Below are 27,959 nucleotides of genomic sequence, written 5' to 3' on the forward strand. Positions count from 1 at the left end.
TAGTTTTAAATTATGTGTCTGTGGAAGTGATTACTAGTGTCAGCTGTACAACGTTTGGGTTTATTAACTTTGGGAGTGTCAGAACTCTGGTTCATGGATTCGGAAATCATTCGAACTTGTGATAGGCCTATTTCTGACATTTTCAATGGTATATTATTCTTGGGGTTACAACAATCCAAGCTCGAGTAATTAACCAAATTAGTAAAAAAAGCTGTAACGTTTCTCTTTATAACTTTATTTTAATTTTTCACACCGGATTTAATCTTTTAGAACCATAATTACAGCATTCCAAAATACCGCCAAAATATTCGAATTTGAACAACGCCAAGTAGTAGTATATTACTTATGTTGCCTCTAGGAACAAACTAAAACAGTCACTACAAACGTTTATCCTCCCTGTGTCATTGTTACATATCTGTCGTCTGCTCTTTCTATTTCAATTTTCAAACGATGTTATTTTTTGAAACGCCGCTTGAAGAAAGTTTAGGATATTATTTATGTTTAATTCCCTTAACTATTCCGGTTATTTTATTCTTCTATTTCTGGGGTTGGATGGGATTTCAACTCTATGCGAATAATTAAGCCGTTCAAGACTCAAGAAGAGTGAATAAACCAAAATTTGACCAAGGCTTAGACATTGTTTACCATTACCTACAGGCTACTTTTCTAGTTTAATTTACATTAATTCAAGTTTAAACATTAAAATGACGTATCCAACTAGCCACAAAACTGTTTTTGTCCTTGACCATGGTTATCCCTTTGGTCAATCTTGTAAACAATCGGTAGAATTTGATATATTTGTCAAAACGCGTCAACCAGGCATAATACCATTAGCTCCCGTTGCAAAGTCCATGTGGACATGTAGTGTCGAAGCTGCCATTGAATATTGTCGGATTGTATGGGATCTATTTCCTACAGGAAAACTGGTAAGTTAAGTCTAAATACTCCTAATAATAAAATTAAATAACTAATATAATATTATAATTAGATAAGGTTTGTAATTAGTGATACAGGGGCGCAATTTTTAAATTCATGGGCACAGAATGAACAAAATTTAAACCTTGTAAGTTCCCTAACGATTTTAAAGAATAATTAATGAAATATCTTAATTAAAATCGGAATTCTTTAGTTAATGAATAGATTAGCTGTAATTGGCCCACCTCAAGAAAACTTACGCGCAAAAGATACAAATATAGTACACGGCTTATCAGCCGCAGTTGAAGCTTTATGTCAATGCAGCGAAATTCAACATGAAAAACGCACGTCTTTAACAGAAAATGCTGGCAAAGTTTTAAACAGGGGTCGCGTAGTCGTTATCACTAACCTTAAAAGTGATGCGCACGCTAGAAACCTCGAAGAATGCTTTTTAAACGCAGTTGTACAACATAATAAAGTCGCTGCTAGTTCTGACAAGTATGTCTTGTCATTTTATAAACGTTTTTACCATCTAATAAACCATTATAATCTTCCAGTTTGATCCAAATTCATTCTTGCGAATTGGTTCTCGTTCACACTCATCCGGTAACGGAGGAAAGTTTAATAACTCAAATAAAAAGGAGGGAAATTTCACCAGTTGTTTCTAGTGAAATTCACGCTGTTAAATCAGGAAGACACGTGGCTGCCAAATTAGGGTATTTAGTACTCCATCATTATGCCCTGGCTTCAACTACGGTCACAGGAATTCCCATGAAAGAAGAACAAAATGCAAGTTCTTCCGCTAATTATGACGTGGAGATTTTGCATGGGGCTAATGCTCATATTGAACTTCAGAAAACGGGTAAATATAACTAGTTTTATCTTTAATTTACTCTATTAACTTAATTAATTAACATTTTATTGAAGGTTTTTTGAGTTCAGAGGGTGTTAGAGTTACCATGGTAAAAGAAGGTCAAAGTTACGAAACTATGACCTTAAAATGGTGCACACCAAGGTCAAACGCGGTTGAATTACACTTTTGCACGGGGGCATTTAGAGTTACACCTGTTGATGTTAATAGCAGGCCTTCTTCTTGTCTAACCAATTTTTTACTTAGTGGTAAGTCAACTTTAGAAAAGGCCTAAACCAAGGCCTAGGCCAAGGCTTAAAGGAAAAGTTAGAGGTTATTTATTTAATTAATGACAAGTAATTAATGAAAATTAATTAACAGGTCGAGCTGTTATGTTGGAAATGCCTAGAAAATCAGGTTCTAAAGTTTTATCTCACATGTTGGCGTCTCACGGAGGGGAACTCTTTATTCACACTTTGGGGACAGCACGTTCCACTTTGGAAGATCCTCCATCAATTAGTGAAGGATGTGGAGGACGAGTTACTGACTATAGGATTAATGTAAGTTTTTAAGCGCCTTAAATTAATTTTAATAAATTAATTAATTAATTTATTAAAATTAATAATTAATTTAGGATTTTGGTGAATTTATGAAAGAAAATAGGTTACTTCCTCTAAGAGGACCTATCACGGAAAATCCAGTTCCCCCAATTGAAAAAGGTATAATTTTAGGTGTTTTTTTAAGGTTAAACTCTCTAAAATTTAAGTAGTCTGCTTAAATTTAAAATTATTTTCAAAGGCTTAGGAACATGTTTTTGTTAGGCCTTGGTTAATTTCTTTTCTTTTGTTGTCTGTTAAGCCTTGGTTAATTTCTTTTCTTTTGTTGTCTGTTAAGCCTTGGTTAATTTCTTTTCTTTTGTTGTCTGTTAAGCCTTAGTTAATTTCTTTTCCTTTGTTGTTAGGCCTTGGTTAACTTCTTTTTTGTGTGTGAATTTGATATTTTTGGTTTTTTAAACATCACACAACAGATATGAATAATTTCAGCATTAAATTAATGCAAATTAACTTTAATTATTGCAGCTAAAATTAATTTGGAGAGAATAACTCAATACTACCCAATTATCATTGGTCAAACTACTATTTTCAATATGGCGTCTGTAAGGTTTTTAGGCTTAGTTATGTTTTTAATTTAATTTAAGTTATTAGTGATAAATTTAAATTATTAAATCAAGCTGACGCCTCTAATTAACCTAATTATGAAAGAAGTTCTAACACCGGAAGAAGTTTTAGAAGGAAAATCCGTCATTTATCAATTAATTGGGATGGAAAGTAAAGGAACTCCTTTACCAACTCCGTGTGGTTCGCGTGGGAAAGGCCCTAGAAGGTATTTCAATAGGCCAAGGCTTAAGATTGTTTTTTTTTTCCCTAAATAATCATCCACCTTATTCCCAAGGCTTAACTTATAAATCTGCCTCTCAAAATGATGTGTGTCGTCTGCTTCATAGTAGAAACATTTTCAGAACCAGACGACGCATTAAAAAACTGCTCGTTAAGCCTCGGCACACGCATCGGGAATAAGGAAGCTGCGTTAATGAATATTTATTTCAAATTAGGGAAGAACAATATCGTATGATGTGGGGTGAACTAGAAACTTTCATCCGCATTCATTGCACCACAGTTGAACACCGTCAGATCTTGGATTGTGTTTTAGAGTGCCGGAAACCAGGTGGCTCTGCTGATGAACCGACAAATTTAACCATGAAGGATAAAATCAAGGTTGAAGATGATCATTTCGTCAAAAAAGAATTGTAAGTATTAACCTTAAATGGCTTCCAACCTTCCTTTGTTATTATTAGACAAGAGCTAAGCCTTGGCAACACAATTTCAATTTTATGCTGACTCACGATTCGAAATTAGGCTTAGCAGTAGCAATGAGTCCACCATTTAAAGTTTAAATAGGCTTATTATCTCCATCTTCTACTATAAATAGAAGTTAATAAACGAACCCTAAGCCTTGTCAGCCTTTATGCTGACTCATGATTCGAAATTAGGCTTAGCAGTAGCAATGAGTCCATCATTTAAAGTTTAAATAAGCTTAAATTATTATATCCATCTTCAACTACAAATATAAGTTAATAAACAAACCCTAAGCCTTGTCAGCCTTTATGCTGACTCATGATATGAAATTAGGCCTTGTCAACCCAATTTCAAATTTATGCTGACTCATGATTCGAAATTAATCTTAGCAGTAGCAATGAGTCCACCATTTAAAGTTTAAATAGGCTTAAATTATTATATCCATCTTCTACTACAAATAGAAGTCAATAAACAAACCCTAAGCCTTGTCAGCCTTTATGCTGACTCATGACACGAAATTAGGCCTTGTCAGCCCAATTTCAAATTTATGCTGACTCAAGATTCTAAATTTTCAAATTAGGCTTAGCAGTAGCAATGAGTCCACCATTTAAGGTTTAAATAGGCTTAAATTATTATATCCAGCCTAATATAAATAGAAGTTAATAAACAAACCCTAAGCCTTGTCAGCCTTTATGCTGACTCATGATTCGAAATTAGGCTTAGCAGTAGCAATGAGTCCATCATTTAAAGTTTAAATAAGCTTAAATTATTATATCCATCTTCAACTACAAATATAAGTTAATAAACAAACCCTAAGCCTTGTCAGCCTTTATGCTGACTCATGATATGAAATTAGGCCTTGTCAACCCAATTTCAAATTTATGCTGACTCATGATTCGAAATTAATCTTAGCAGTAGCAATGAGTCCACCATTTAAAGTTTAAATAGGCTTAAATTATTATATCCATCTTCTACTACAAATAGAAGTCAATAAACAAACCCTAAGCCTTGTCAGCCTTTATGCTGACTCATGACACGAAATTAGGCCTTGTCAGCCCAATTTCAAATTTATGCTGACTCAAGATTCTAAATTTTCAAATTAGGCTTAGCAGTAGCAATGAGTCCACCATTTAAGGTTTAAATAGGCTTAAATTATTATATCCAGCCTAATATAAATAGAAGTTAATAAACAAACCCTAAGCCTTGTCAGATTTTATGCTGACTCATGACACGAAATTAGGCTTAACAATACAGATTTAATATGAATTTATTTCAGTCCTAATCGTTATGATGGGGAAAAATCTGAGAGTAAGGAAGATCTGAGACTTCCTCCACCAATTAAGAAACTTCATACAATTATGGATGAGGGGGGGAAAGGTCACTCGAGTTCAAGCAGAGCTGGACCACGATCTGTCCTTTCAATATGGACAGAAAGAATTAATCATGAACATTCAAAGTATCATAAGGATTTTGTTGGAAGAATTAATGGAAATAATAAACCCGCTGTTCTCTATGCTTCTCTAATGGCTGAGGCGTAAGTATGCTTTGTTTTAAACTCTTCTTAATTAATCATTTTTTATTCCAGAAGATTAACTGAGATTTATAGTTAATAATAGTCTTTCAGAGGCTTGGAAAGTATCAAATTCAAGCTTCTTAAAAGCAAACAATTTATTTTTAGCTGTTTATAAGTTATAACCTTATATTTATTTAGTTTTAGCTGTTTATAAATATAAAGTTATTTAATTTTAGCTGTTTATAAATATAAAGTTATTTAATTTAAGCTACTTATAACTTTATCTTTATTTATTTAAGCTGTTTGTAAATATAAAGTTATTTAATTTTAGCTGTTTATAAATATAAAGTTATTTAATTTAAGCTATTTATAACTTTATCTTTATTTATTTAAGCTGTTTATAAATATAAAGTTATTTAATTTAAGCTGTTTATAGCCTTATATTTATTTAGTTTTAGCTGTTTATAACCTTAATTTATTTAGTTTTAGCTGTTTATAGCTTTATTTTTATTTAATTTTAGCTGTTTATAACCTTATTATTATTTAGTTTTAGCTGTTTATAACTTTATATTTATTGAATTTTAGCTGTTTATAAATATAACTTTATATTTATTTAGTTTTAGCTGTTTATAACCTTATATTTATTTAGTTTTAGCTGTTTATAACCTTATATTTATTTAGTTTTAGCTGTTTATAACTTTATATTTATATAGTTTTAGCTGTTTATAACTTTATATTTTAGATGTTTATAACTTTATAATTTAGTTTTAGCTGTTTATAACATAATTTAGTTTTAGCTGTTTATAACATAATTTAGTTTTAGCTGTTTATAACTTTATATTTATTAAGTTTTAGATGTTTATAACTTTATAATTTAGTTTTAGCTGTTTATAACCTTATAATTAATTAGTTTTAGCTGTTTATAACCTTGTATTTATTTAATTTCAGCTGTTTATAACTTAATATCTATTTAATTCAAGCTGTTTATATTCATTTCTTTAAACAGGGCTGAAGGACAAAATTAAAAAAAAAACGACAGGTATTTTGATAAAATAGACTTCTTTAATTAATTAATGTAAATAGAATTTTACAAAAAAAAAATTGTTTCAATAAAGTCTTTGTATTTATTTTTTAAGTCCAAGTAAAAATAAAATATTAAAATTATAATTTAGAATCAAATTCATCTGTTTCCAAAGCAACATTAATGAAAACATTGTTCCCACTTGGTCCATTTAGTTCTCTTTTAGGCGTGGTACCATCATCTGGTAAGTAAATTGGTCTTTTATTTCTTAAAACATACAATTGGGTTCGTGTTCCGGGTGAAATAAATGTTGTAGAATTATTAGAAACACTTTCAGATGTTTTACATGGTTTACAATACCAGACATAAAACGCTGTAATAGTGGCAAAAACTAGTATTAAAACCACTACAGTTATTATAAGTACACTTATGTGAATGTGTTTTCCACTTGGGTCTTTAAAAACAATTAAAACTTTCTCCGTTGTTGTTAAAGTTGAGTTTAAATCATAGACACTTTCACTTAGACCTAGTATAAGGATTTTATTTGCAGTTGGAAATACTGTAGAACTTATATTCACGCTTGAAATAGTTTTATTCATTTCTATATCAACGTAATCCGGCAAATTGTAGGCCATGGCGTAACTTTCAGTGGTAGTATTTGGACTAGCAAACGCCTTAGAAGTTAAACCAACTGTTGTTATTAGTAAAGTTGTAAATATTTGTAGTAAATACCGGTTTTTAGTTGTTGAAAACATCTCAGAAAGTTTTTAAAGCATTATTTACAGACTGACTAGTTAGTAGAATAACTATATTTAACTTAAAAACCATTTAATTTCAAATTAAAACATTTAAAAATTCAAAATTCAACCGACTTTCTAAGCCCTTCTTTCGTCGTTTTTGAGGCGCCAATCCCTTTAAACTTGGCGGGAAACGACGGAAGCGCGCCTCCTACGCCTTGACGAATGACTCACAATAGAATCACGTGGTACGGATTGACCAATTACGTTGCTTTATTTATTTTTTCGGTATATTTCTTTTTTCATTTTTTTTAATCAAAAAATCCCCCCTACCTTCCCCTTTCGCCATTTCTCTTGTCTCTTTGAGATAGGGAAGAACCATGCTATGGTCCGGATTTCCTAGCAAAGAGCCCCGTAGATCCAACAGTGGAGGTGTATGACGAAAAATAGAGCCGATTTTCTACTGTATTATTTCGCGATATAGTGCCAGAATATTATTTGCATTTTGTCAACTAGTTTACAAAGGCCGTGTGAGTCGGCCTATATTTCCGTGGTCATCGTGTCGAGAATTAAACTCGGGTAAAATGTACTTTACGCAAATTTTCGTTTAAAAATAAGTCTTAAAAGCGCGATATACCCGCCATTATTTTTCGTAGAAAGGCCACAGTCCGGGAGATCGGTTTACTATTGGTTGATTGGTCGCACGTGACTGGTTTTGTATCTTAAGCGCGTGCGCGTTTCGTCCAATCTTGGTGAGGAGAGTCGTGCCGGGGCATTTTTCTCGTTGGCGCCTTTTCTTCGTCGCCGCGCGTTCGTACGAGAGAGATCGAGACGTTGTAATTTAGGCCTAACTTTGGAGTCAGAGTCGCGCTAGCCGCTAATTTGGTCCGTTTACTATCGAGTCGGGCAACGTGTTTTCGTCTAGAGTGATTAGTATTTAATTCGGGCGAAGATGTCAGCGAGCGGGGTAACACCCAAGAAGTTACGAAAAGTGGAAGGATCTTCGGGTTCTGGCGGGGACGGCGAGGAGAGCCGGGACTACGATGCCGAAACGCAAAAAGCGTTGGAAGAGATAGACGCCTGTCAAAACGAAATAGACGCCCTCAACGAAAAAGCCAGCGAGGAGATTTTAAAGGTAGAACAGAAGTACAACAAGCTAAGGAAACCTTTCTTCGAAAAAAGAAACGAGTTGATCAAGAAAATACCCAACTTTTGGGTCACGGCAGTATCCTTTTCCTACGTTATAAGTCGCCATGGGGGACCCCCACTCGCCGGTATCGTATTAACCCTAACTTCCAAAAGTACGTAAGTACCGTTAGGCCTAGGCCTGAAATGTAGTTGTTTCCTCCATTTTGCCTCCAATTTCACGTCCAGCAACAATTTTACGCGTAATTTACTCGTAAATCTACCAAAAGTATGGCCTATATATCGTAATACGGTTTGTTTACGTTTACTTTGTACGTGTAAAACGTTAACCTCGGAAGTTACGTTCTTTTATTTAGGCCTAACTATACACGTTCGCCGCGTTCAAAATGGGGGGAAATTTCAACAGTGGCCGAATGGACGTCCGCGCGCCATCGCTAAGCCTAACTTCGGTCTAAGCTACCACATGCTTTGTTCTTATTGTCATAGCCTCCTAGATCACGCGTCTCGTGGACGGGTAACATTTAACATACATGGTTTGCGGAGGAAAACCCCCGTGTTTGGCCCCAAATTATGAAAATACTTGCTCAAATCTTTTAAAATTTAAATGAGATGTGCAAGATAAGGTTATTTTAGCGCAGAGTTTCTCTTTCATGAATGGTTTTTTTTTTTGTGGAGGAACTTAAAATTGAAATTAGCCAATTCTTAAGTAAAGGAGTTCTCTTCAAGAGGTTTGAACCAGAATTTTCAAAATTTGGGCCCAAACGGGGTTTTCCCCATAGACAAGACCAGCATGTTAAATTTGGACCCCTTAAATTATAACTGCTATCCACGAAACGTGCATTTACATACGAAAATAATTCTTTGGAGGGGCCTCCATAGCGCGAGATCTAGGAGGCTATGTTCTAAACTCTCTCGCGGTGCTTTCAATGGCTGACTTTTTTATTTGTTATACTTTGTACTTATTGTAGGCCTTAAACTTAATTAGCGTGACAATTAAGGCGAATTATATTAGTAATATTATAATTTATTTACATTTTTTAAGCTTATTATCGTTTTAAATATGTTGAATGTGGTCAAAATCGCGTTTTTGGTTGTTAGGGTTAAGTTAGTAGTGTTCGGAGCTAAGCCTTGGTTAGCAAACTTGGCGCGCTTTACAAATAATGCCATGTGGGGGTTTTTGAAACGTGTTCAAAGGCGTTACGCAATTATTTTTGGGTATTATTCCTTAACTAAATTTGTGTTAGTTTGTAAACCACCCACAAATCTCAGCCATTTTGGATGAAGAAGAGGAAGAATGCTTACATTTTTTGACAAAATTGGAAGTTGAGGAGTTTGAAGACATTAAATCAGGGTACAGGATTAAATTCTACTTTGATGAGAACCCTTATTTTGAAAACAATGTCTTGGTCAAGGAATTCCATTTGGGCTCCTCAGGTAAGATGATTATTTCATAAGTTTTAAGCCTTTTTATCGTAGAGTTGGTGATTTTCTTTGGTTTTTAAAGGAATTATTTCAAGTTTTTAAGCCTTTTTATCGTAAAGGAGCCATTTTCATTGGGTTTTAAAGGAATTATTTCAAGTTTTAAACCTTTTTATCGTAGAGTAGCCATTTTATTTGGGTTTTAAAGGAATTATTTCAAGTTTTTAAGCCTTTTTATCGTAGAGTAGCCATTTTCTTTGGGTTTTAAAGGAATTATTTCAAGTTTTTAAACCTTTTTATCGTAGAGTAGCCATTTTCTTTGGGTTTTAAGGGAATTAATTTAAGTTTTAAACCTTTTTATCGTAGAGTAGCCATTTTCTTTGGGTTTTAAAGGATTTATTTCAAGTTTTCAGCCTTTTTAATGACTTGTAACTGATTTAACCTTATTTTCTTTGGGGTTTTATAGGAGATCCGGCCTCTCAATCGACACCAATTAAATGGAAGGAAGGTATGGATGTCACAAAACGTCAAAAGGAAAGAGAAAGGGTGGCTCTTCAAAAGAACCGAAAGAGAGATCACGAAGATGAACCTTTAAGGACCTTCTTTACGTGGTTCACGGATCACGGAGATGCGTCTGCTGATGATATTGCTGAGGTAATTATTATTAAATTCCTATTCCTTAATATTATTAGATTAATGTTAAATCTTTGTGGGGGTTCAGGTCATCAAGGATGATATGTGGCCAAACCCTCTTCAGTATTTCTTGGTTCCAGATATTGAGGTTGAAGAAAATGGATTAGAAGGAGATGAAGAGGATGATAGGTAATTAATTTATTAATGTTTATTGTGTTTTGTTTAGTAGTTAATAATAATTATTATTATTTATTATTTCATTTAAAGTGAGGATGATGAAGTTGATGATTCGGTTGTAGTTGTAGAAGAGGAAGGAGAAGGAGATGATGATGAAGATGACGATGGTAATTAATAATAATTAATTTAGTTTAATTTATTTACCACTTTTGCTTAATCCTTGCACAGAAGTTCTGGGTTAATGTTCTATTGCTTGTGTAATTATTAATTGTTCATTTATTTGTTAGTGGCAACAATTGAACATATATAGTTGCTTAACCCCCCCTTGTTTTCTTTTATTTTTAGAATTATTCTATGCATTTTGTTTGCTTATCTTGGCTAGATTACATTTTTGCAAAAGGGCATTTGCACTCGCTATTTTGGCATATTGCGCTGAACATTAATTGTTTTGCAAAAAATTGCATCTTTTCACTAAATTACTCACTTTATTTGGCAAAATTGTTCTAAAGTTCATGTTGCAAAATTGCATTTGCACACTTTATTTTGCAAAATTGCACTTATTATTATTTGTTTTGCATAAAAATTGCATGTTTCCACTAAATTACACACTTCATTTTGCAAAATTGCATTAAAGTACACTTTTTCTGCAAAATTGCACTAAATTACACTTTTTTTTGCAAAATTGCACTAAATTACACACTTTATTTTTTGCAAAATTGTACACACTTTTGCAAAATTGCACTAAATTACACACTTTATTTTTTGCAAAATTGTACACACTTTTGCAAAATTGCACTAAATTACACACTATTTTTTGCAAAATTGCACTAAGTATTATTATTATTTTTTTGTTGCACAATCTGCGTGTTGTTTTTAATGAGCATCCCCTTAATTTTTGTTTAGAATCTGAATAGGGGAAAGTACACACAGTTGAGTTCTCACGCATAAAACAAACATTAATTTCCCGAACTCCAAGAAAAAAAAAAATGAAATTTTTCTTTTGTTAAAAACCTCATTACTTTAATTATTATTATTTTTTTTTTCTTCCACCAATACATCTTTGACCATAAACACTTTTTTCGCTTAATATTTGTAAAATAAATGTCGTTTCTGATTATTAAGATTACTCTTTTTATGTTTCAAATTTTCAAGAAACTTAAAAAAAAAAGAGAACAATTTAATAAAACTCTTTTTAAAGAAAAGAAAAATTCCAAAAATATTTCTTCTTTTTTTTTCTTTTTCTTCCATTCATTAAAAACAATACATTTAAATAAAAACCTTTAGTTTTCATTTGTTTTTTAGTTGGGTTGGGTTGTTAATTGTTATAGATTCTTGGCAAAAATTGTTTGGCATGCAATTAATCCCAATTGCTTATAATTGCATTTCTTTCTTGGAGATGAAACACAATTTGTGGCTGGCTGGCACTTGCTTGAAACTTTTAATGTTAGCACTTGTGTTGTTTAGTTGGGTTTTGTTTAAAATTAATGGGTTAGTGTTGAAAGGTTACTATTAGGTGTATAAATGTCTTACATTGTTCAATTTATCAGTCGTTTTTTATAGTTAAAAATAAAAAATTGGAATATCCAGGGATTTATAGTTATTTTAAAAGGCCTTTTTCCCAAGATTTATCCATGGTTTTGGGAAATGTTTTAGTGGCATTTTATAGAGGACAGTTAGGCCTATAATGCCCTTAAATATTTTCCCTGTATCTGTTATTAAACCCGAGCTATGCCCTATCAAAGTTGGGTAGAAGTGGCAAGAAGTTAAGTGAATTTTATGAAATAAATTTTGTGTTTTGGTCAAAAGTCCATTTTTCTCAGAGCCTATATACAATAGCCCAACAAATTTAGTACCCTGTGTTAGAGGACAATTCAGGTTATCACACCCTGAAAGTGTTTCCTTATAATTCAATTCACACCAAAGTTATGACCTCCCAAAGTTGCATGGGCACAAGTAACAACTTAGTGGAATTTTATAAAAAAAAAAACATTTTATAAAAAGTCCATTTTCTTGAGAACTATTTACAATAGCCCAATAACTTTAGTACCATGGGATAGAGGATAACTTGGGCTATAACACCTTTAAAGCGTTTCCTTATCATTCTATTCACACCAAAGTTATGACCTCCCAAAGTAGTGCACAAGTAACAGCTTAGGGGAATTTTATGAAAATAAAACATTTTATATAAAGTCCATTTTCTTGCAAACTATTTACAATAGCCATGCAAATTTAGTACCCTATAATAGAGGATAACTTGGGCTATCACACCTTCAAAGCTTGTCCCTATGATTCTATTTACACCAGAGTTATGACCCTTCAAAGTTGATCACTAAGGTTTCCTCTTCAGTAAAATTCTATGCAAATTAAGTAGTTTTCAAATCCCATTTTCTCTTAACCTATTTATAGTAGCCCAACAAATTTAGTACCATTAGATAAAGCACAATTTGGTCCATCACCCCCTAAGAAATTTTTACCGTACCTTTTAAAACACCTGAGTTATGACCATCCAAAGTTAACCAAAATTAAAAAAAAAATTCCAATTGAACAATTCCTTCTTTTAATTTCAAAATAAATTTAAAAGGGATTTGAATTATTTCCGTAGGCGGTGACGATGATGATGACGGGGGAGACGGAGGGGAAGATGGCGGTGATGAGTAAAAAAAAAAAAAAAAAAAAATTCATTCAAAACTCGTGATTGGTTAAAAAAAAAATAAAATATTCAGAAGGCGAAATGGAATCCATTGATAACATAAACAAAAGCCATTCGCTGCCACCGTTTTTTCCAACAAACAAACAAACAAACAATAGTTTTAATTCGTAAATCAAGGCATAAAACACTTAACATTAATTTTAATAAAATTTAGTAAAAAAAAAAAATCCTACAACAACAACAGCAAAAAAAAAATTAATATTTAATTTTAAAAATTGATAAAACAAACAAACAAACAGAAAAACAAAAATAAAAACAAAACCAAAACCAAACCAACACATTTAAAAAAACTTAAGGAAAATCAGAACTGGATGAAGTTTTTCGTCAACACAAAAAGTTTTTTTGTTACTTTTTGGACATAACAACAAAAACAACAAAAAAAATATATATAAACAACAACAACAACAAAAAAATAAATCAACATTTCTTTTTTTTTTCGTTGGGAAGAAAAAAAAATTCATTTTTAATATCATAAAAAAAACCAATTCATCTATCGTGTAAAACATCCAAAGAATTTAATATCGTTCGATTTACAAAAAAAAAAAGAATAAAACCTTAGTTTTTTCCTTTCATTTATTTTTTAAAGTATTCTGAATTAAATTGAATTAAATAGAATTTAATTAAAAAATTAAATAAAAAATATCGGTTTCCAGCCCTCACCCCCCCCCTTCCCCCGCCCTCTTAGCTATCATAACTATTAGTTTAATCATCATTAACTATTAGTTTTTAGTTTTAACCGTTAATTTGAATACAGAAAGGAAAAATAGACAAAATTGAAAATATTACAAAAACATAATATAAAATCCCTTAATTAATTTGCATTATGATTTATTTTATTAATTAAATAAACTTAATTCTGGCTTAAATTATTATTCTAATTTCGTTTTTAAATATTAAACGAAATTGGTCTTAATCTCAAATGAATTTAATTAAAATTAAAAGCCAGAATAAGTTTAAAATAAAAATTTAAAAAAAACCCTGAAAATTTGATTAATAATTTAAAATATAAATAAACATTAATTAATCAGTTTTTTAAATACGCAAAAAACATCTGTCCACATTAAAATTAAATTTCACATCAGATTAGATCAGATCAAAGTTTAAACCACTTGACAATAATGTGCTTTAATTATTAATTATTAATTTCAAATTTAATTAACCCCCTTCCTGGAGTGAGTCTCTCTCCTGTCTTGTGACTGTTTAATGTCAACATTTCTAGTTCAGTTCAGTTCAGTTACAACATCACAATTAACCTTATTAATTACTTTGTAGCAGCTGTCCACTACAAGTTACTTATCTCCCCCTTAATTAATTAATTAATTAAATAAAGACTTTCGTTACCCTAATCATAATTAATTTTTAATGATATATCTTCATTAAAGTAGCGTTAATCTCACAATTAAAACTTTAAAGTGTTTTTTCATCCAAGAGATTGATTGTAAAGTAGATTTTGATTTCCCTGAACTCCATTGTTTTATTTTAAAGTGTCCCAGTTAATTAATTATATTATTAATTAATGAGTTACAAGTTTTCGTACGGTGGAATAAAAAAATAATGGAACTTAATTAAATTAATTATTATAATTAAATGGTTATTTGTAACTATAAACAAAAGAAGAAAAAAAAATCTCCGTGTGGCAAACTATATTTTACGAATAAAAACTTTGGAAAAATGAATGAATTTCATGAAGAACTGTCGATCCTAAAAAAAAACAAAACTGAAATAATCATAAACATAACACGTAAGGTTTCTTTCTTTTTTATTTTAATTAATTTTTAATATTAATTAACTATTTCTTGGGGTGGGGGGTGGGGAAAACGAACGTCAACATAAAATTTAAATTGTCAATTCAATTGTTTCTCATAAACGTTTGTTAAGCCATTCCTTCTTAATCTTTATTATTATTATTATTATAATTATTTTTCTTTCTGAAAATTACAAACCAACTGAACTTTTAATTAATTTTGTTTTTTCAACGAAGTTTAAATAGACCATCATTGTAACTTCATTCTTAATGTGCCGCCGCTCTAATGAGAGGGGCAATCGACTTATTATATAAAAATAAAAGTTACTAAGGAAAAAAAGATATGCAGATATTAGTGTTATATTAAGTTTGTAGGTATTTAAATTATATCTATTAATTGTAGTTTTTTTAGCATTTGCAGCCTGGGAAGAGCCGGAATTCTGATGTAATTGTTTACATATGCTGAAATGGCTGTGTGATTTTCGTCCCTTTCAAAACTGCGAACTTGTAATTGTAAGAGTCATTCATTTATTTATTTATTTTCATAGAATATTACTTTATTTAATTATTAAATTTGATCATTATTAATTAATATTTATTTCCAGTACTGTCACTTATGCTTGCTTATTTCCAGTACTGTCACTTATGCTTGCTTATTTCCAGCACTGATAGAAACGGGGCGGGCCTTTGCCATTTGAAAAGTCCGCGCAAACTGCAGCTCAGTTAGGGTTAAGTTAAGTGCAATAAATGAAGTAAAGTAAATGGAAATCTTAAATAAGTAAGCCTTAATCATTATTTGTGTAGTATTTATAGTTAACTAAGGATTATTTCGATGGATGTTCCCATTAAGCCTAATTTCTTACCAGTAAGGGTCCAACAAGGTCTTTCACCCCAAGACCAAGGCTTAGGTAGAAAATTTTCTAAGTACGTTATAATTAATAATAAAAATTAATTTAGGCTTATTAAATCATTTTTATTGCTCTACTTATTAACAAATCACTTTATTCTTAATTTTTAAAACTACAAAGTCAAAATATGTGGTTCAGTTTTTGAGCTGAAACTTTCAGGATACACCTTCATCTTCTTTGGAGGTTTGATCTTCCTACCACAGTAGCCATCTTTACGATGCTTCAAACCACTCCGAGGTCTCCATCCCAACCACCTTAACCTTTGGGCACTACCAATTGGCGCCCCAGCTTTCTCCAAGTTGGAAGCTCTTCCAACAGTCACCATGGCTTTCTCACTGACAGCTATCTCTCTCTTTGAAGGCAAAAGAATGACGCATTTCTTGTCTAAGGTCTTTCTGATCAAAGTTCCGTGTGATCCAGCTGCTTTACAGAATTTTGCCACAACCCCAGGGGCGGGGGCAATGTTGAAGATCATTGTACCAACTGGCAAAGCTCCAACAGGGTGCGAATCGCCTTCTTTTGGTCTAACTAAAATGGTAAGTAACCAAGGGTTAGGGTTTTTTCTAAGCCTTGGCTCTAGACTCTTAAGAGCTTCAAAAATTTGACACTAACTAGGAATTCTGGGTATTTCTGAATATGTAGTGACTAAATCGCCTTCTTTCATTCCTTGATGGGCAATAACCCATCGAGAATGATCTCCACTTTGGGCTAAGGCAATTCTAGCTGTTCTAACAGGACAGTATCGAACCCATTGAATTTTTTCAATATATGGCTTCTCAGGGTCGACTTTATGTAGATAATCGACCCATCTGAACTTTTGTTTGTGTCCACCACCTAAAGTTTCGACTAAAACTCGTCCTAGAAGCAGTTAAGAATAGTTTTAACTTATTCCCCAAAAATGCGCCAAGGCTTAGGTTAGTAAGTTACCAGTTTCGGGATCTCGACCCCCTAGCCTTTGAATCTTTAATGGTTTTGTTGTATATTGCCCATCTTCAGGCCATATTACTCTGAATTTATATTTGCGTGGCTCGGGGTACTTTTCACCTGGTTTTAGAGGTCGAGGGTGACCTCTGATGGGTCGAATCATCTTGGTTCGAATGAAATTTAGTTTGGGGCATGATTGAACTAATGATAATAAGCCTGGGTTGGTGTAGTTATTCAGAGTTTGATTGTGAAGTGTAGATTTCAAGGATGATAAAGTTAGGTTACGAAAGGAATTAACCAATGAAACCGCCATGATTTAAGCTGAAAATAATAAATTTTTATAAATTTTAAACTTAGTTAATTAAGAATTTAAGATTGGAGCGTCGGACCACGCTAAGCCTTTGCTTGATATTATTTAAAGCTCTAATATGAAGTAAATATATAGAAATATTTACTTTTTTGATCAGTATGGGTTGAATTAAGTCCGCTAGATTTGTAAATTCATAATAGAATTATACTTTTTGTAATATTTTGTTAAATTAAACCGTGAAAACGATGTGTTATTTATTTTATTACTATTTTAAATAACGTCGTCTGCTATCCCCGGGGCCGGGTGAGCGAGCGGGGCTGTCCATATTCTATAATCGCACGAGAAAGTTCCGTGAAACTCCGCTAGATGTCACGAGCGGCGATATTTCCCGCGTTATTTTCGATCGAAAATTCAATTTTTCCCCCGTCTTTTATGGGAGTACGCCGCTGTACGCGTTGCGTCGAAATTGCCCAGCCGGTACCTCGGTTTTTACCGCATTTCCTCCGAGCCTGTCAGGCGAGAGGAACGTCAAGGGGTCTACGAAAAAAGAGAAAAAGGACAACCCGAGTTGCCAAGGCAAGGTTTGTGTCTTTGAAAAACCAACTAGGAATTTTCAAAAGGAAATAGACATTTTTGCCGAACGTCAAAAATTGTTTGTTTCCCGCCCTTTACCTTCCGTCGACCCAAGAAAATTAACTAGTTAACCCTAAAACAACCACTAATCGAGCTAAACTCGCTAAGCCTAACCTTTGGAAGAAGAAAGAAGAAGATAAAAGTTAACCCTAACCATCAAAATCTCGCGAGCGAGGAAATTCACTTCTGCAACCTTCGACCCGTAATTTTTGGCGCGAATTTTGGGTGTGTGCTAACAACCGCTATATTTCAAACCAAGGCTTAACTACGAATTTTTTCTCTGGCATTTCGTGTCGTGTGTATTTTTGGATTGTTCTTTCGAATTCCGTCAATACTTTTTGGATTTAATATAGAGAATAAAAAAAACGTCCCCGATTTAAAAGTCCGTCATTATTCAATTTCGAAGTTTAACTTGTGAAAAAAGTAATTATTGTGGTCGGATTGTCTCGGAGTGGTTTTTTTTGTGACCAGGAATTCCTCAAGCCTAACGAGGACAATCTTTAAGTACACCGGAAAAATCCTTTCGATTGGAACTTTACCTTTTCAACCTTTGCGCAATTAAACACAGAAGTTATTCACCATGATTCATTCAGTCTGGAATTTGTGCCGAGCATGTCCTGGGAAAGCCGACGAAAAGGTGCGTACTTGTATTTCAATCCCATAATTCCCTGCATGTAGTGACGTATACGTTTCTCTATATTTTTTAAGCCTATTGAAATAATGTACGGATTTGAATGTATTGTATAATTTTAACTTTTTGTTTTTGTTATTATTAATGTTAACGGAGCCTAATTAGCTTAATTAGATACGGGGCTAATTAGTTACACCTAATTATTTTTTACCCCCTCCCCCTTTGAGATCTACAAACGTATAACGCTAATGACTTATATAGCTTGATTTTAATGTAGTTTAACGATACAAATTGTGTCTGAGTAGATCAGGAGTTGATAAACATGGAGTATACAACTTTGTAAAATTTAGGTGTTGTGTTGCTTAGAGTAATAAAGGGTCACCTGACCCCCTCCCCTCCCCCATCACCGGACACTCTTTTAACACAAACCTAACGTAACGTAACCAACCCAGAAACCTAAAGAAATCGCTATATTCTATAGGATAGTGTGCTTACAAGTGTTGCCAGTTATTTTTGACGTGTACATCTGCAACAGAAAATCCTGAAAAGGTTGAAGTATTCTGTTACTTTTACAGGAGATGCTCTAATAACTAATTACTGGCAGCCCTAGAGCGCATGCGCAGTTAAATTTAAGAAACGGGGGGATGAAATTAATTTCTCTATCCCCCCTTTAAGTGCAACATTGTAGCTTTAGGTCTCTTGAAAGACAGAGTAAGGTACTCGGTCATTCTTAACTCCTATGAAATCTTTAAGCTATGCTTTAGGCCTAGATTGATTTCGCAATACGGGTATTATTGTAGCCGGATAGCTAATTACTTATGCGTCACACGTAAATTTCAATTCTTCACGGTGCGTCATAGTGCATTGACCAATTTACTTGTCTTGGTTATAAATAAGCTAGCTTAGTTTGGAAAGTAGGTTATGATCGGGTTAGGTTAGAAGTAATTACTGTATAACGAATACTTTTACCAGCAGCTATAGTACGTGGTATCTGGTAACAGAAATGATTAATGTAGGCATAGTTTAATGTAGTAAAGGGTTTCTTTTGGGGGAATCAAAGACTCGGAAGTTATTTAGTTACCAGATTGTATCTGTGATAGTTTGACCTATTTTACGTCTAAATTGAAGGTATTTTTAGTTATAAATTCGAACACTTTCTTGAATTTTACCCCACAACGAAAGGTTTGGTCTATTAAGTCTATTAAACTCTATTTTAACCGAGAGCATAAGTACAACACTTAGTTTTTGATCTATTTTTTGTCTATTTATTAGTTTAATCAATGAGCTAATTAATTTAAATTAATTAATGCTAATTCAGTTATATATTCGCGAATTATATATTATAATTGCCTTTTTCCTTAATGACTATAAAACAAAAGATTTGATCTATTTTTGGTCTAATTTTCAAAAATGATAATGCAATAATATGAATGCACGATAAAATCAACTTAAATCTAAGTAATTAATCGACATAAACAACAATTATATTTACTTTAGCTACTAGATTTCTATAAAACAAAATATTTGGTCTATTTTTGGCCTATTTATGAACTAAAATTTAAAATAATACAATCAAATCAAATCAAATCAATCTAGCAGAAGTAAATCAACTTAAATCTAAGTTCCTATAATCTACGAAAAAAACTATAAATCCATATATATATAAATATAATAATTTTTCATATAAAACACTATCGTAAAAAAGGGATGCAATAACAGTATATAATCCCCATAAGTTTATAAGATATGTTACATGATAAGTATGACACTACCTATACTGTTCGTAATGCTACCTCCTAGAGACTTACAGTTCTCGAAATAACTAGTTCGAGAAGGAGAACGACGGAAGCGAGTCAATTGAAGTACTTACTACACTCGGTGGTGGTTAATTAATCAATTTTGTATCAGGACTTAAGTTCCATCTAGCTCTCCTATTTAGTCCATGCATTACTAATTAGGCCTTTGACAGCAGCGCCTCACTCACCAGGCGTACGTCGCTTTACCTCGAATCTATGACCTACCTTGGACCTCACTCACTTCAAAATGACAAGCTCCAGTTTCTAAGTTACCACGCAGACTTTACAAACTTATGGATGATGGAACATATCTTATAAACTTATGAATCCTCCAACTAGACGACCCAAGTTATTGGTCTAATATTAGACCCCATAACTTGGACATGGCTGGCCTTTCGAAGTAAATGGTCTATGTAGCCCAAGCGAAACTGCATCCATGGATGCCTATGGATATCCCTAAGGTATCATCCTTTATGGCGGTATAAAAAGAAATACCAGTATATGGACGGTTCTTGAAAGTCGGTAGTGTAAGAGTATAACCAACCGTATCCTTATATTCTTGGAGGAACTTGGAAAACAACCCATGGGTAAAAAAAATTGGACTTTGGTGGCAACGGCGTACGTCCAACCGACTGTAACCTTACCTTAAGGGAGTTTCCTGATGCGATGGCAACGAGATTGGAAGGAAATTAGTTTTCTTCGTTTTTTTCTTACTATAACTTAGGAATTTTGGCCAGAAAATAAAAAAACAGAGGCCAGTTATTTTAGTTAAAAATTCAATCTTCGACAATACATGGGAGGGTAAACAATAAATATATAATAACGGTAAAAATTCAATTCAATCTTCGACAATACATTTGAGATAAATTAAAATATAAATATAAATAATAAGGGATTAACGGTACGTGATAAATAGACTAGCTCGAGGAAATTAATTAATTAATTAATCAACGATTAATAAAGATCATAGGTACGCCTAACTTGGGTCGTAAGGAATACCTGTATTGTTTTCTGGATGGTGCATGGTATATCAAGGTCACTTTAAACTAAAGAAATTAATTAATTATTTTTAAAGTATAATCACTCTGTTTAAAGGTAGGCTCGCCAATTAGGGTGGCGGAATTAAATGAATTCATGTATTCCCCCTAATCTGAATTAATTCAATCATAATTAATGTCAACTAATTTGTTAACTTCTGGTGGTCCTCTTTTAATATTGAGTCCATGAATAGACCTATATAGAGAGGGGGGAAAAGAACCGGTGGTCTAACAAATGTAGATCCCAATTCATAGAATTGACCTTTGATCTCAGGCAAAGTAATACTCTTGGTTCTATTCGGGCCTACTTTAAGCCTTGGCCCTTCTTTTTCTTTCTTTTTTATTCCCAGGCCAGGGTCTGTTGGATAGATGCCTTTTTAGTACAAGTAGACTCGGACTGTCCGACACTCCCACAACCATTTTTCAATCTAGGCTAGGGCTCTTGATTTTTTTATGCCAAAGGCATCACTGCCGCCGTTGCTGTATTTTCTGTCTCATAGTACTTTTCACAAACAGCTAGGTCATATCGCAATTCTTCCAGTTTCTTGTTTATCTGTTTTCTTACACCAATATCTTATACCAAGACCAGGAATTCTATTTTGGTGTTTTTGGTTCTTGTTTCTCGTTCTAAATTTATGAATTTCGTGTTTTCAATATGTAAGGTGTATGTTTTACGTTTCGGTTTCTTCGGAGTAGACCTAGGCCTACCTGCAATGCCTGGAATTTTTTTAAAAATAGTTGTGTGAAGTGTCAGGGAATTTTAAAATTTTAAAATTGAAAGTTAAGGAATTTTTTATTGGGTTGCGGTAATGTTCTCATATGGCTTGAAGTAATATGTATTTACAATTTTAATTTGGTGGTTCTGGTTATTTTTAGTTAGTGTTATTCATAATTTTTAATTGACTTTCTCTACAGTAACAAATTAATAAAAATTCGCAATTAAAATTGATCAGGAAATATTAATTAATGACTTAAGACGCTAGCTAATTTGGGAAAATATTGCTTGCAAAAATTGGGGAGTTTTGAATCAAAAAACAGACACAAAAACCCACGCAGTTATCCCAATTTTTTTACTTTTAAAGCTGGGTTTTCATGCTAAAATTATTTTCAAAATTGGTGACTTATTTTCAACCTATTATCACTTTAAAATAAAGAATAAACAATAGATTTCTAATTATAAGCTAGTATCGTAAAGTGTAGGTGCATTTCCCTGTATCTTCCAAGTAAAATCTCAGATAAGCCTTGGCCGGTCCAGTTTATAAGCAAGATCAATAGAGCACGTTCGGAGTTGGAGCTGGAGTCCCTTTTAGTCTGTCTTCCAGTGCATGCAGCGTGCACGAGCGGTATAGGCGCGGAAGGAGGATTAACCTTTCCTTTTGGACCCTTTACCTAGATGGGTGTTCCCCCTTTGCCTGTACATTGCAGTCTCGCGCGGTACTTTTCCTGCGAGCGCGAGACGGACGGTGAGACACGTGACATCTTTTCACCCCCTCCCCCTCCCTCTTTGCTCTTCCTCTAACTTCCTTTTACACTAAGCTATAGATTATAACGGCTAAGCCTTGGTCAGGATGGTTTAGTTATTCGAATTGGATAGGGTAGTAGTTTTCTTCCTATTAGATCTTTAATTGGCTGGTAGTTTTCATCATACTATATAGGATTATGATGCTAATATTTAGTGGTTTTCCCCCTATTGCATAGGATTATCCTATTATTATCTAGTGGTTTTCCCCCTATTACATAGGATTATCCTACTATTATATAGTGGTTTTCCCCTACTATATAGGATTATGCTACTATTAGTATTATCTAGTGGTTTGCCCCTACTATATAGGATTATGCTACTATTATCTAGTGGTTTTCCCCCTACTATATAGGATTATGCTACTATTATCTAGTGGTTTTCCCCCTATTACATATGATTACCTTACTATTATCTAGTGGTTTTCCCCCTATTACATAGGATTACCTTACTATTATCTAGTGGTTTTCCCCTTACTACATAGTATGATTTTGAAGTTTATCTTCAAAACCAAGTATGATACGTGTTCCTTATTAAATATCATTATATCAGGAACATTTAGGGTAGTATAATCCTCCTATATTGTAGTTGTTTTTTACCCCTAAACATTCTAATGAGCTCACAATGTAGTATTTTCATGTAGAGTTAATTTATTTTCAAATATAACTAAATGGCTAAATTTGCTTTTATCAGTACACGCTTGACACTGCCTAAGAAGGAAACCCCCTATAATATAGTAGAATAATACTATTTCCACATCTACAACTCAATTATCTAAACCCCCATAAAGTATATATGGAGTGAGATAGGGTATAGTTTATATCAATGTTTATCCACGTACGGTATGAGGCGTTAGATAACCAAGAAAAATGGACGGGTTTTCGTTTCACCCCGGCTATATTTATTTCCTTTTCCTGAAAATGTAGCTAGTAAACAAGTCAAATATTTTGTGTGTGTATTTTTCTCTTCGCTTTTCCACACCCACCCATCCTTGGGTTTCCTGGCCTTCTCATACAAGTGATTATTTACTTTGACAGTTTCGGAGTTCCCTGTCAACTCGGGAAATTATCGTTTAATTACGGGAAATGTCATCTTCCTTTCCTTTGCTTTCCTTTCCTTCTCGCTTAACGCGAGGAAATTACAGCGAAATTTGAGACCCGTGAGCTCGCTCCAAAATTAGCGCCCAGTTATTGTTACAATGGAAAACGGGAAAATTTGATGTTCTAGGCCTAATTTTGTGTTTATCTCTGTCTATTTGAGGCGAATTAAGTGTTATTGCGTCTTTTTATTCTTCAGATTAATCATTTGTGTTATTGTGTACTCAATTTAAGTAGAGATAATGTTGTGTTTAATTGTAGAGTTACTGTTTTTAATTGTTTTGCGAAAACAAACTTCCAGGGGTAAAGTTTATAATGTGTTTTCTATAGGCCCCTGTAAAACCTTTACCCGCAATACACTGGTGTACAATTTTTGGTGCCGATTTAGTTTTTTTTTGGAAAACAAACTTCTAGGGGCAAACCCAATAATGTATTTCCTATAGGCCCCTGTAAAACTCTTACCCGAAATACACCGGTGTATATTTTATTTTAAAAATTATTATCTTCCGTAATTTTTTACCGATTTAGCAGTTTTTTCGAAAACAAACTTCCAGGGGCAAACCTAGTAATGTATTTCCTATAGGCCCCTGTAAAACCCTTACCCGCAATACACCGGTGTAATATATTTTATTTATAAAAAGCATCTTTCTTAATTTTGTACCGATTTAGCAGTTTTTAGAAAACAAACTTCCAGGGGCAAACCTAGTAATGTATTTCCTATAGGCCCCTGTAAAACCTTTACCCGCAATACACCGGTGTAAAGCAATCGAAACTTCAAGAATTGAAAGAAAATGCTTAAGGCTAAATGAATATTATGAACTCTACTTGATTTAGTCTTTAAATATTTTAGGTGTAGTGTTACAATTATCCTGCTCCTATATAAATACTCTAGAGGGAATGGTTTGAATTCTTGATGAATGGAACTAAGGAGGTAGCGGCGAAAGAGGTTTTAGAGAAGATTGCCTCGGTAATCTTATACACGGCTAGCTTTCTATCTTCAATCAGAAGCCAAAGATACGCTCCAATAGAATCTAGATTTCATCCATAGATTTAGAACTAGATTTTCTCCGATTGGAAATGCACCACCATCGCCGCTACTCTATATTTATTCTAAAGTGCTACTGCAATGTTTACTTTACGATCCAAAGGTTAACATGGAGTTTGTCACTATACGTTCCAAGTTGATCATGAGTTTGTCAACACGTTGCAAAAGATAAACATAAGTTGGTCAACACATTTTTATAGATAAACATTATTTTGTCAGGACGTTTTGGTCAATACGTCCCAAAGTCAAAAATTAATTGGTCAATAATAAGTTTGTCAATACATGTCAATAGTTAAAATTGAGTTGGTCAATTGTGTCATGGCAGAATGATTTCAGTAATCCTTTAGGGGACCCTAATATATTGAAAAGACTTACGAATACTTCTTGGGAGTGGCCATCCATGCCTCTGGCGAGTGTTATTGGAACGACGACTATTCGCCCAAGTTACAGTTCCACAGATCAATCTAGCGTTTGGTTTTCCCCAGCTGGAGGCAAAAACCCTTTCCTCTCCTCTCCTCACACTCTAACCCATTTCAATCTGGTCAAAATGACTGCGTGAAGTTGCACCACGCAGTGACTAGTGGCATGCCTCTGTCGGTCCAATTGTAAGCCGGCGTCTTTTGTCAACCCCCCCCCCCCCCACCCTTTTCTTATACACTTATAATCCTTTCCAGAATAATTTCACGGCGCGTGGACTTGTCCGAGAGAAATTACATTATAATATTTTCTTTCGCTTCCTTAAGCCTTGGTTTCTAATTCAACCATAAATGTCAGAAGATATTTTCAATTTATTCGGGTTCTTTATTAGTGTATTTAACTTTTTTAGACTGTACCAAGATAATCTTGGGAATTTACGAATTTCTAATTAATAGTACTTAAATTTTACATAATCTGTGCTAATTACTTATTAATTTTAATCGAGGTTTATATTTATAATATAATTTTTAAATATTATAAATTTATTTTTAGGTTTTTTTAAATATATAATATATAATTTCTAATTATTAGTACTTAAATTTTGCATAATACGTGCTAATTACTTATTAATTTTAATCGAGGTTTATATTTATAATATAATTTTTAAATATTATAAATTTATTTTTAGTTTTTTTAAATATATAATATATAATTTCTAATTATTAGTACTTAAATTTTGCATAATCCGTGCTAATTACTTATTAATTTTAATCGAGGTTTATATATATAAATATAATATTTATAATATTATAAATTTAATTTTAGTTTTATTTAAAATATCTAATCCATAAATAGCTTTGTTTAAAAGCCGCATTTTAAGCCTTGGTTACCCCTTAACGTTAGTTAGTTAGATCATCGTTTTCGAGTTTGTATTCAAAAGCCTATTTTAAAACACTCCTACGGCGATTTATTTTAAAACCAAAATCAAAAGCACTGTTGCGGAATACAAGAATACTTGCATTTTAAGCATCATGCACTTTTGTCGAACAAATTTCCATAGAGACGCTAGCTACTTCGAAAGGGTTTACTATACTAAAGACAAGATCACTTGGCAGTACTACTGAACTTAACGGATGCTAAAATTCCTTTGAGACTTTTTGACAAGTTATTTTATTGAAGGGGTGCATGGGAGGAAGGGGGGGTTTCCATAAAGGAGGAAGATGATATGGGAGGGAGAATTTTAACGTTTACCATGGATGAATAATACCATGGCGTAGCTGGAGTTGAAACGTGGCTGGAATACCTTCATTCTGGAATTGTTAGGGGATTTGGAAATGTTTGTGATAAGTGTCAGTGAATTTTAAAATTGTAAGCCTTAGTTCATATTGGCTTGGGGTAATTTAAATTTTCTCCTTATAGTTCTACTATGGTATTTTTAAGTTCATTCATTATTCAATTCACTAACTTTAATGAAAACCCACAATTAAAATTGGTCAGCGATGACTTTAGACAACCTATCTTGCAAAAGTCAATTTTAAAATTTAAAGAAAAAATTGGTATCAACTCTGATGCCTTCTGCTTCCGTTTTTTAATTAACTATAATTATACTATACTAGGGGGCGTATAGAGTGTCGTTAAGACTTCTTTCATTGCTTAAAATTCAATTAAAAATATCTAATTATGAAAAATAAAAAAATATCAATATAATCATAATCAATTTCTCATCTTAATATATTTAGGGTATCTATACTCCTTGTTTTAGTTTTGGCAGACTTCTGTTACTAGGGGGCGTGTAGAGTGTCGTTAAGCGGCGTCCTATCAAACCCCCCGTTTTACCAAAAAGGAACACCCCCTTCCCCCCCCTTCCTTCGGTTAAACCACCCCATCCATTCATCTCATCATTTTCTCCCGATCTTCCACATCCCCATCCCGATCGTCATCTTCCCAGCATCTTCCTTCGCTCTCCTTTTGTTCAGAAATTCCAGACTTTTAAAACTTTTTTTTTTTTCATTTTTTCCTTCCTTAGTAGGCTAGTCTGTTGCTAGCCTAGGTTATCTCGAGGGCATCTCAAAGACTTTAAAGCCTTTGCTAGCCATTCAATGTGAAGGTAACTTTTCCTCCCCCATTTTGAAAGAAAGATAAGCTCGAGGTATTAATTTTATTCTATAAACATAAGAAATTGACTCGTTACTTGTGTAAACTTTACAAATTATAAACGTGAGATGAATTTTAATATAACTTTTTTATTTTTTAGTTTTTTAAGAGATGTGAATTATAGTTGTAATTTAACTTAATTTAACTTAATTTTACCTTGATAATTTACATGCATTTTGACATGATAATTAACCTTTATTTTACCCTGATAATGTACCTTTATTTTACCCTGATAATGTACCTTCATTTTACCCTGATAATTTACCTTCATTTTACCCTGATAATTTACCTTAATTTTACCCTGATAATTTACCTTTATTTTACCCTGATAATTTACCTCAATTTTACCCTGATAATTTACCTTAATTTTACCCTGATAATTTACCTCAATTTTACCCTGATAATTTACCTTAATTTTACCCTGATAATTTACCTCAATTTTACCCTGATAATTTACCTTTATTTTACCCTGATAATTTACCTCAATTTTACCCTGATAATTTACCTCAATTTTACCCTGATAATTTACCTCAATTTTACCCTGATAATTTACCTTTATTTTACCCTGATAATTTACCTCAATTTTACCCTGATAATTTACCTCAATTTTACCCTGATAATTTACCTTAATTTTACCCTGATAATTTACCTTAATTTTACCCTGATAATTTACCTCAATTTTACCCTGATAATTTACCTTAATTTTACCCTGATAATTTACCTCAATTTTACCCTGATAATTTAGCTTAATTTTACCCTACATATAA

At 32.9% G+C, this 27,959-nt stretch overlaps 6 protein-coding genes across 15 annotated transcripts in view; 4 read left to right on the top strand and 2 right to left on the bottom strand.

Annotated features, from left to right (window-relative positions):
* Positions 1-729, top strand: part of Shal (Potassium voltage-gated channel protein Shal) — a 103,708-nt gene extending 102,979 nt beyond the window's left edge. The window contains exon 6 of the transcript XR_016370791.1: positions 285-729. The gene's annotated coding sequence lies outside the window, so the exon portion shown is untranslated. The remainder of the gene's footprint in view (positions 1-284) is intronic.
* asun (integrator complex subunit 13 asun) lies at positions 705-6,313 on the top strand. Its single transcript, XM_089846730.1, has 12 exons — positions 705-926; positions 989-1,063; positions 1,130-1,413; positions 1,473-1,777; positions 1,843-2,034; positions 2,147-2,325; positions 2,400-2,484; positions 2,845-2,921; positions 2,997-3,148; positions 3,378-3,572; positions 4,898-5,155; positions 6,141-6,313. The coding sequence occupies exons 1-12, from the start codon at positions 705-707 to the stop codon at positions 6,157-6,159; spliced, it is 2,043 nt and encodes a 680-aa protein (XP_089702856.1). The 3' UTR covers positions 6,160-6,313.
* Positions 6,177-7,271, bottom strand: LOC149653818 (uncharacterized). The gene is made up of 2 exons (XM_089846738.1): positions 6,888-7,271; positions 6,177-6,818 (listed from the first exon to the last, which is right to left on the bottom strand). The coding sequence occupies exons 1-2, from the start codon at positions 6,908-6,910 to the stop codon at positions 6,296-6,298; spliced, it is 546 nt and encodes a 181-aa protein (XP_089702864.1). The 5' UTR covers positions 6,911-7,271; the 3' UTR covers positions 6,177-6,295.
* A 417-nt stretch (positions 7,272-7,688) lies between these two features.
* On the top strand, positions 7,689-14,653 carry Set (NAP domain-containing protein SET). Of its 2 annotated transcripts, none has more exons than XM_089846736.1 (6): positions 7,689-8,117; positions 9,283-9,472; positions 9,924-10,111; positions 10,179-10,279; positions 10,358-10,434; positions 12,870-14,653. In XM_089846736.1, the coding sequence occupies exons 1-6, from the start codon at positions 7,845-7,847 to the stop codon at positions 12,923-12,925; spliced, it is 885 nt and encodes a 294-aa protein (XP_089702862.1). In that variant the 5' UTR covers positions 7,689-7,844; the 3' UTR covers positions 12,926-14,653. The 2 variants fall into 2 exon arrangements, with proteins under 2 accessions (XP_089702862.1, XP_089702863.1); XM_089846737.1 differs by lacking the exon at positions 12,870-14,653 and adding an exon at positions 11,171-11,484 and having other exon boundaries at positions 7,691-8,117.
* A 1,020-nt stretch (positions 14,654-15,673) lies between these two features.
* mRpL2 (mitochondrial ribosomal protein L2) lies at positions 15,674-17,150 on the bottom strand. The gene is made up of 4 exons (XM_089846735.1): positions 17,009-17,150; positions 16,557-16,874; positions 16,242-16,487; positions 15,674-16,157 (listed from the first exon to the last, which is right to left on the bottom strand). Exons 2-4 carry the CDS (start codon positions 16,864-16,866, stop codon positions 15,742-15,744), a joined length of 972 nt encoding a protein of 323 aa, XP_089702861.1. The 5' UTR covers positions 16,867-16,874; positions 17,009-17,150; the 3' UTR covers positions 15,674-15,741.
* A 119-nt stretch (positions 17,151-17,269) lies between these two features.
* LOC149653821 (uncharacterized) overlaps positions 17,270-27,959 on the top strand; it is a 64,821-nt gene continuing 54,131 nt past the window's right edge. For all 9 annotated transcript variants that reach the window (XM_089846718.1, XM_089846720.1, XM_089846724.1 and 6 more), the window contains exon 1: positions 17,270-18,133. In XM_089846718.1, the coding sequence (XP_089702844.1) occupies positions 18,077-18,133 (57 nt within the window). In that variant the 5' untranslated portion in view covers positions 17,270-18,076. The remainder of the gene's footprint in view (positions 18,134-27,959) is intronic.

Source organism: Phalangium opilio, unplaced genomic scaffold, assembly GCF_054372755.1.
Source record: "Phalangium opilio isolate 3A_F unplaced genomic scaffold, DU_Popi_V2 ptg000081l_1, whole genome shotgun sequence".
Classification (NCBI taxonomy): domain Eukaryota; kingdom Metazoa; phylum Arthropoda; class Arachnida; order Opiliones; family Phalangiidae; genus Phalangium; species Phalangium opilio.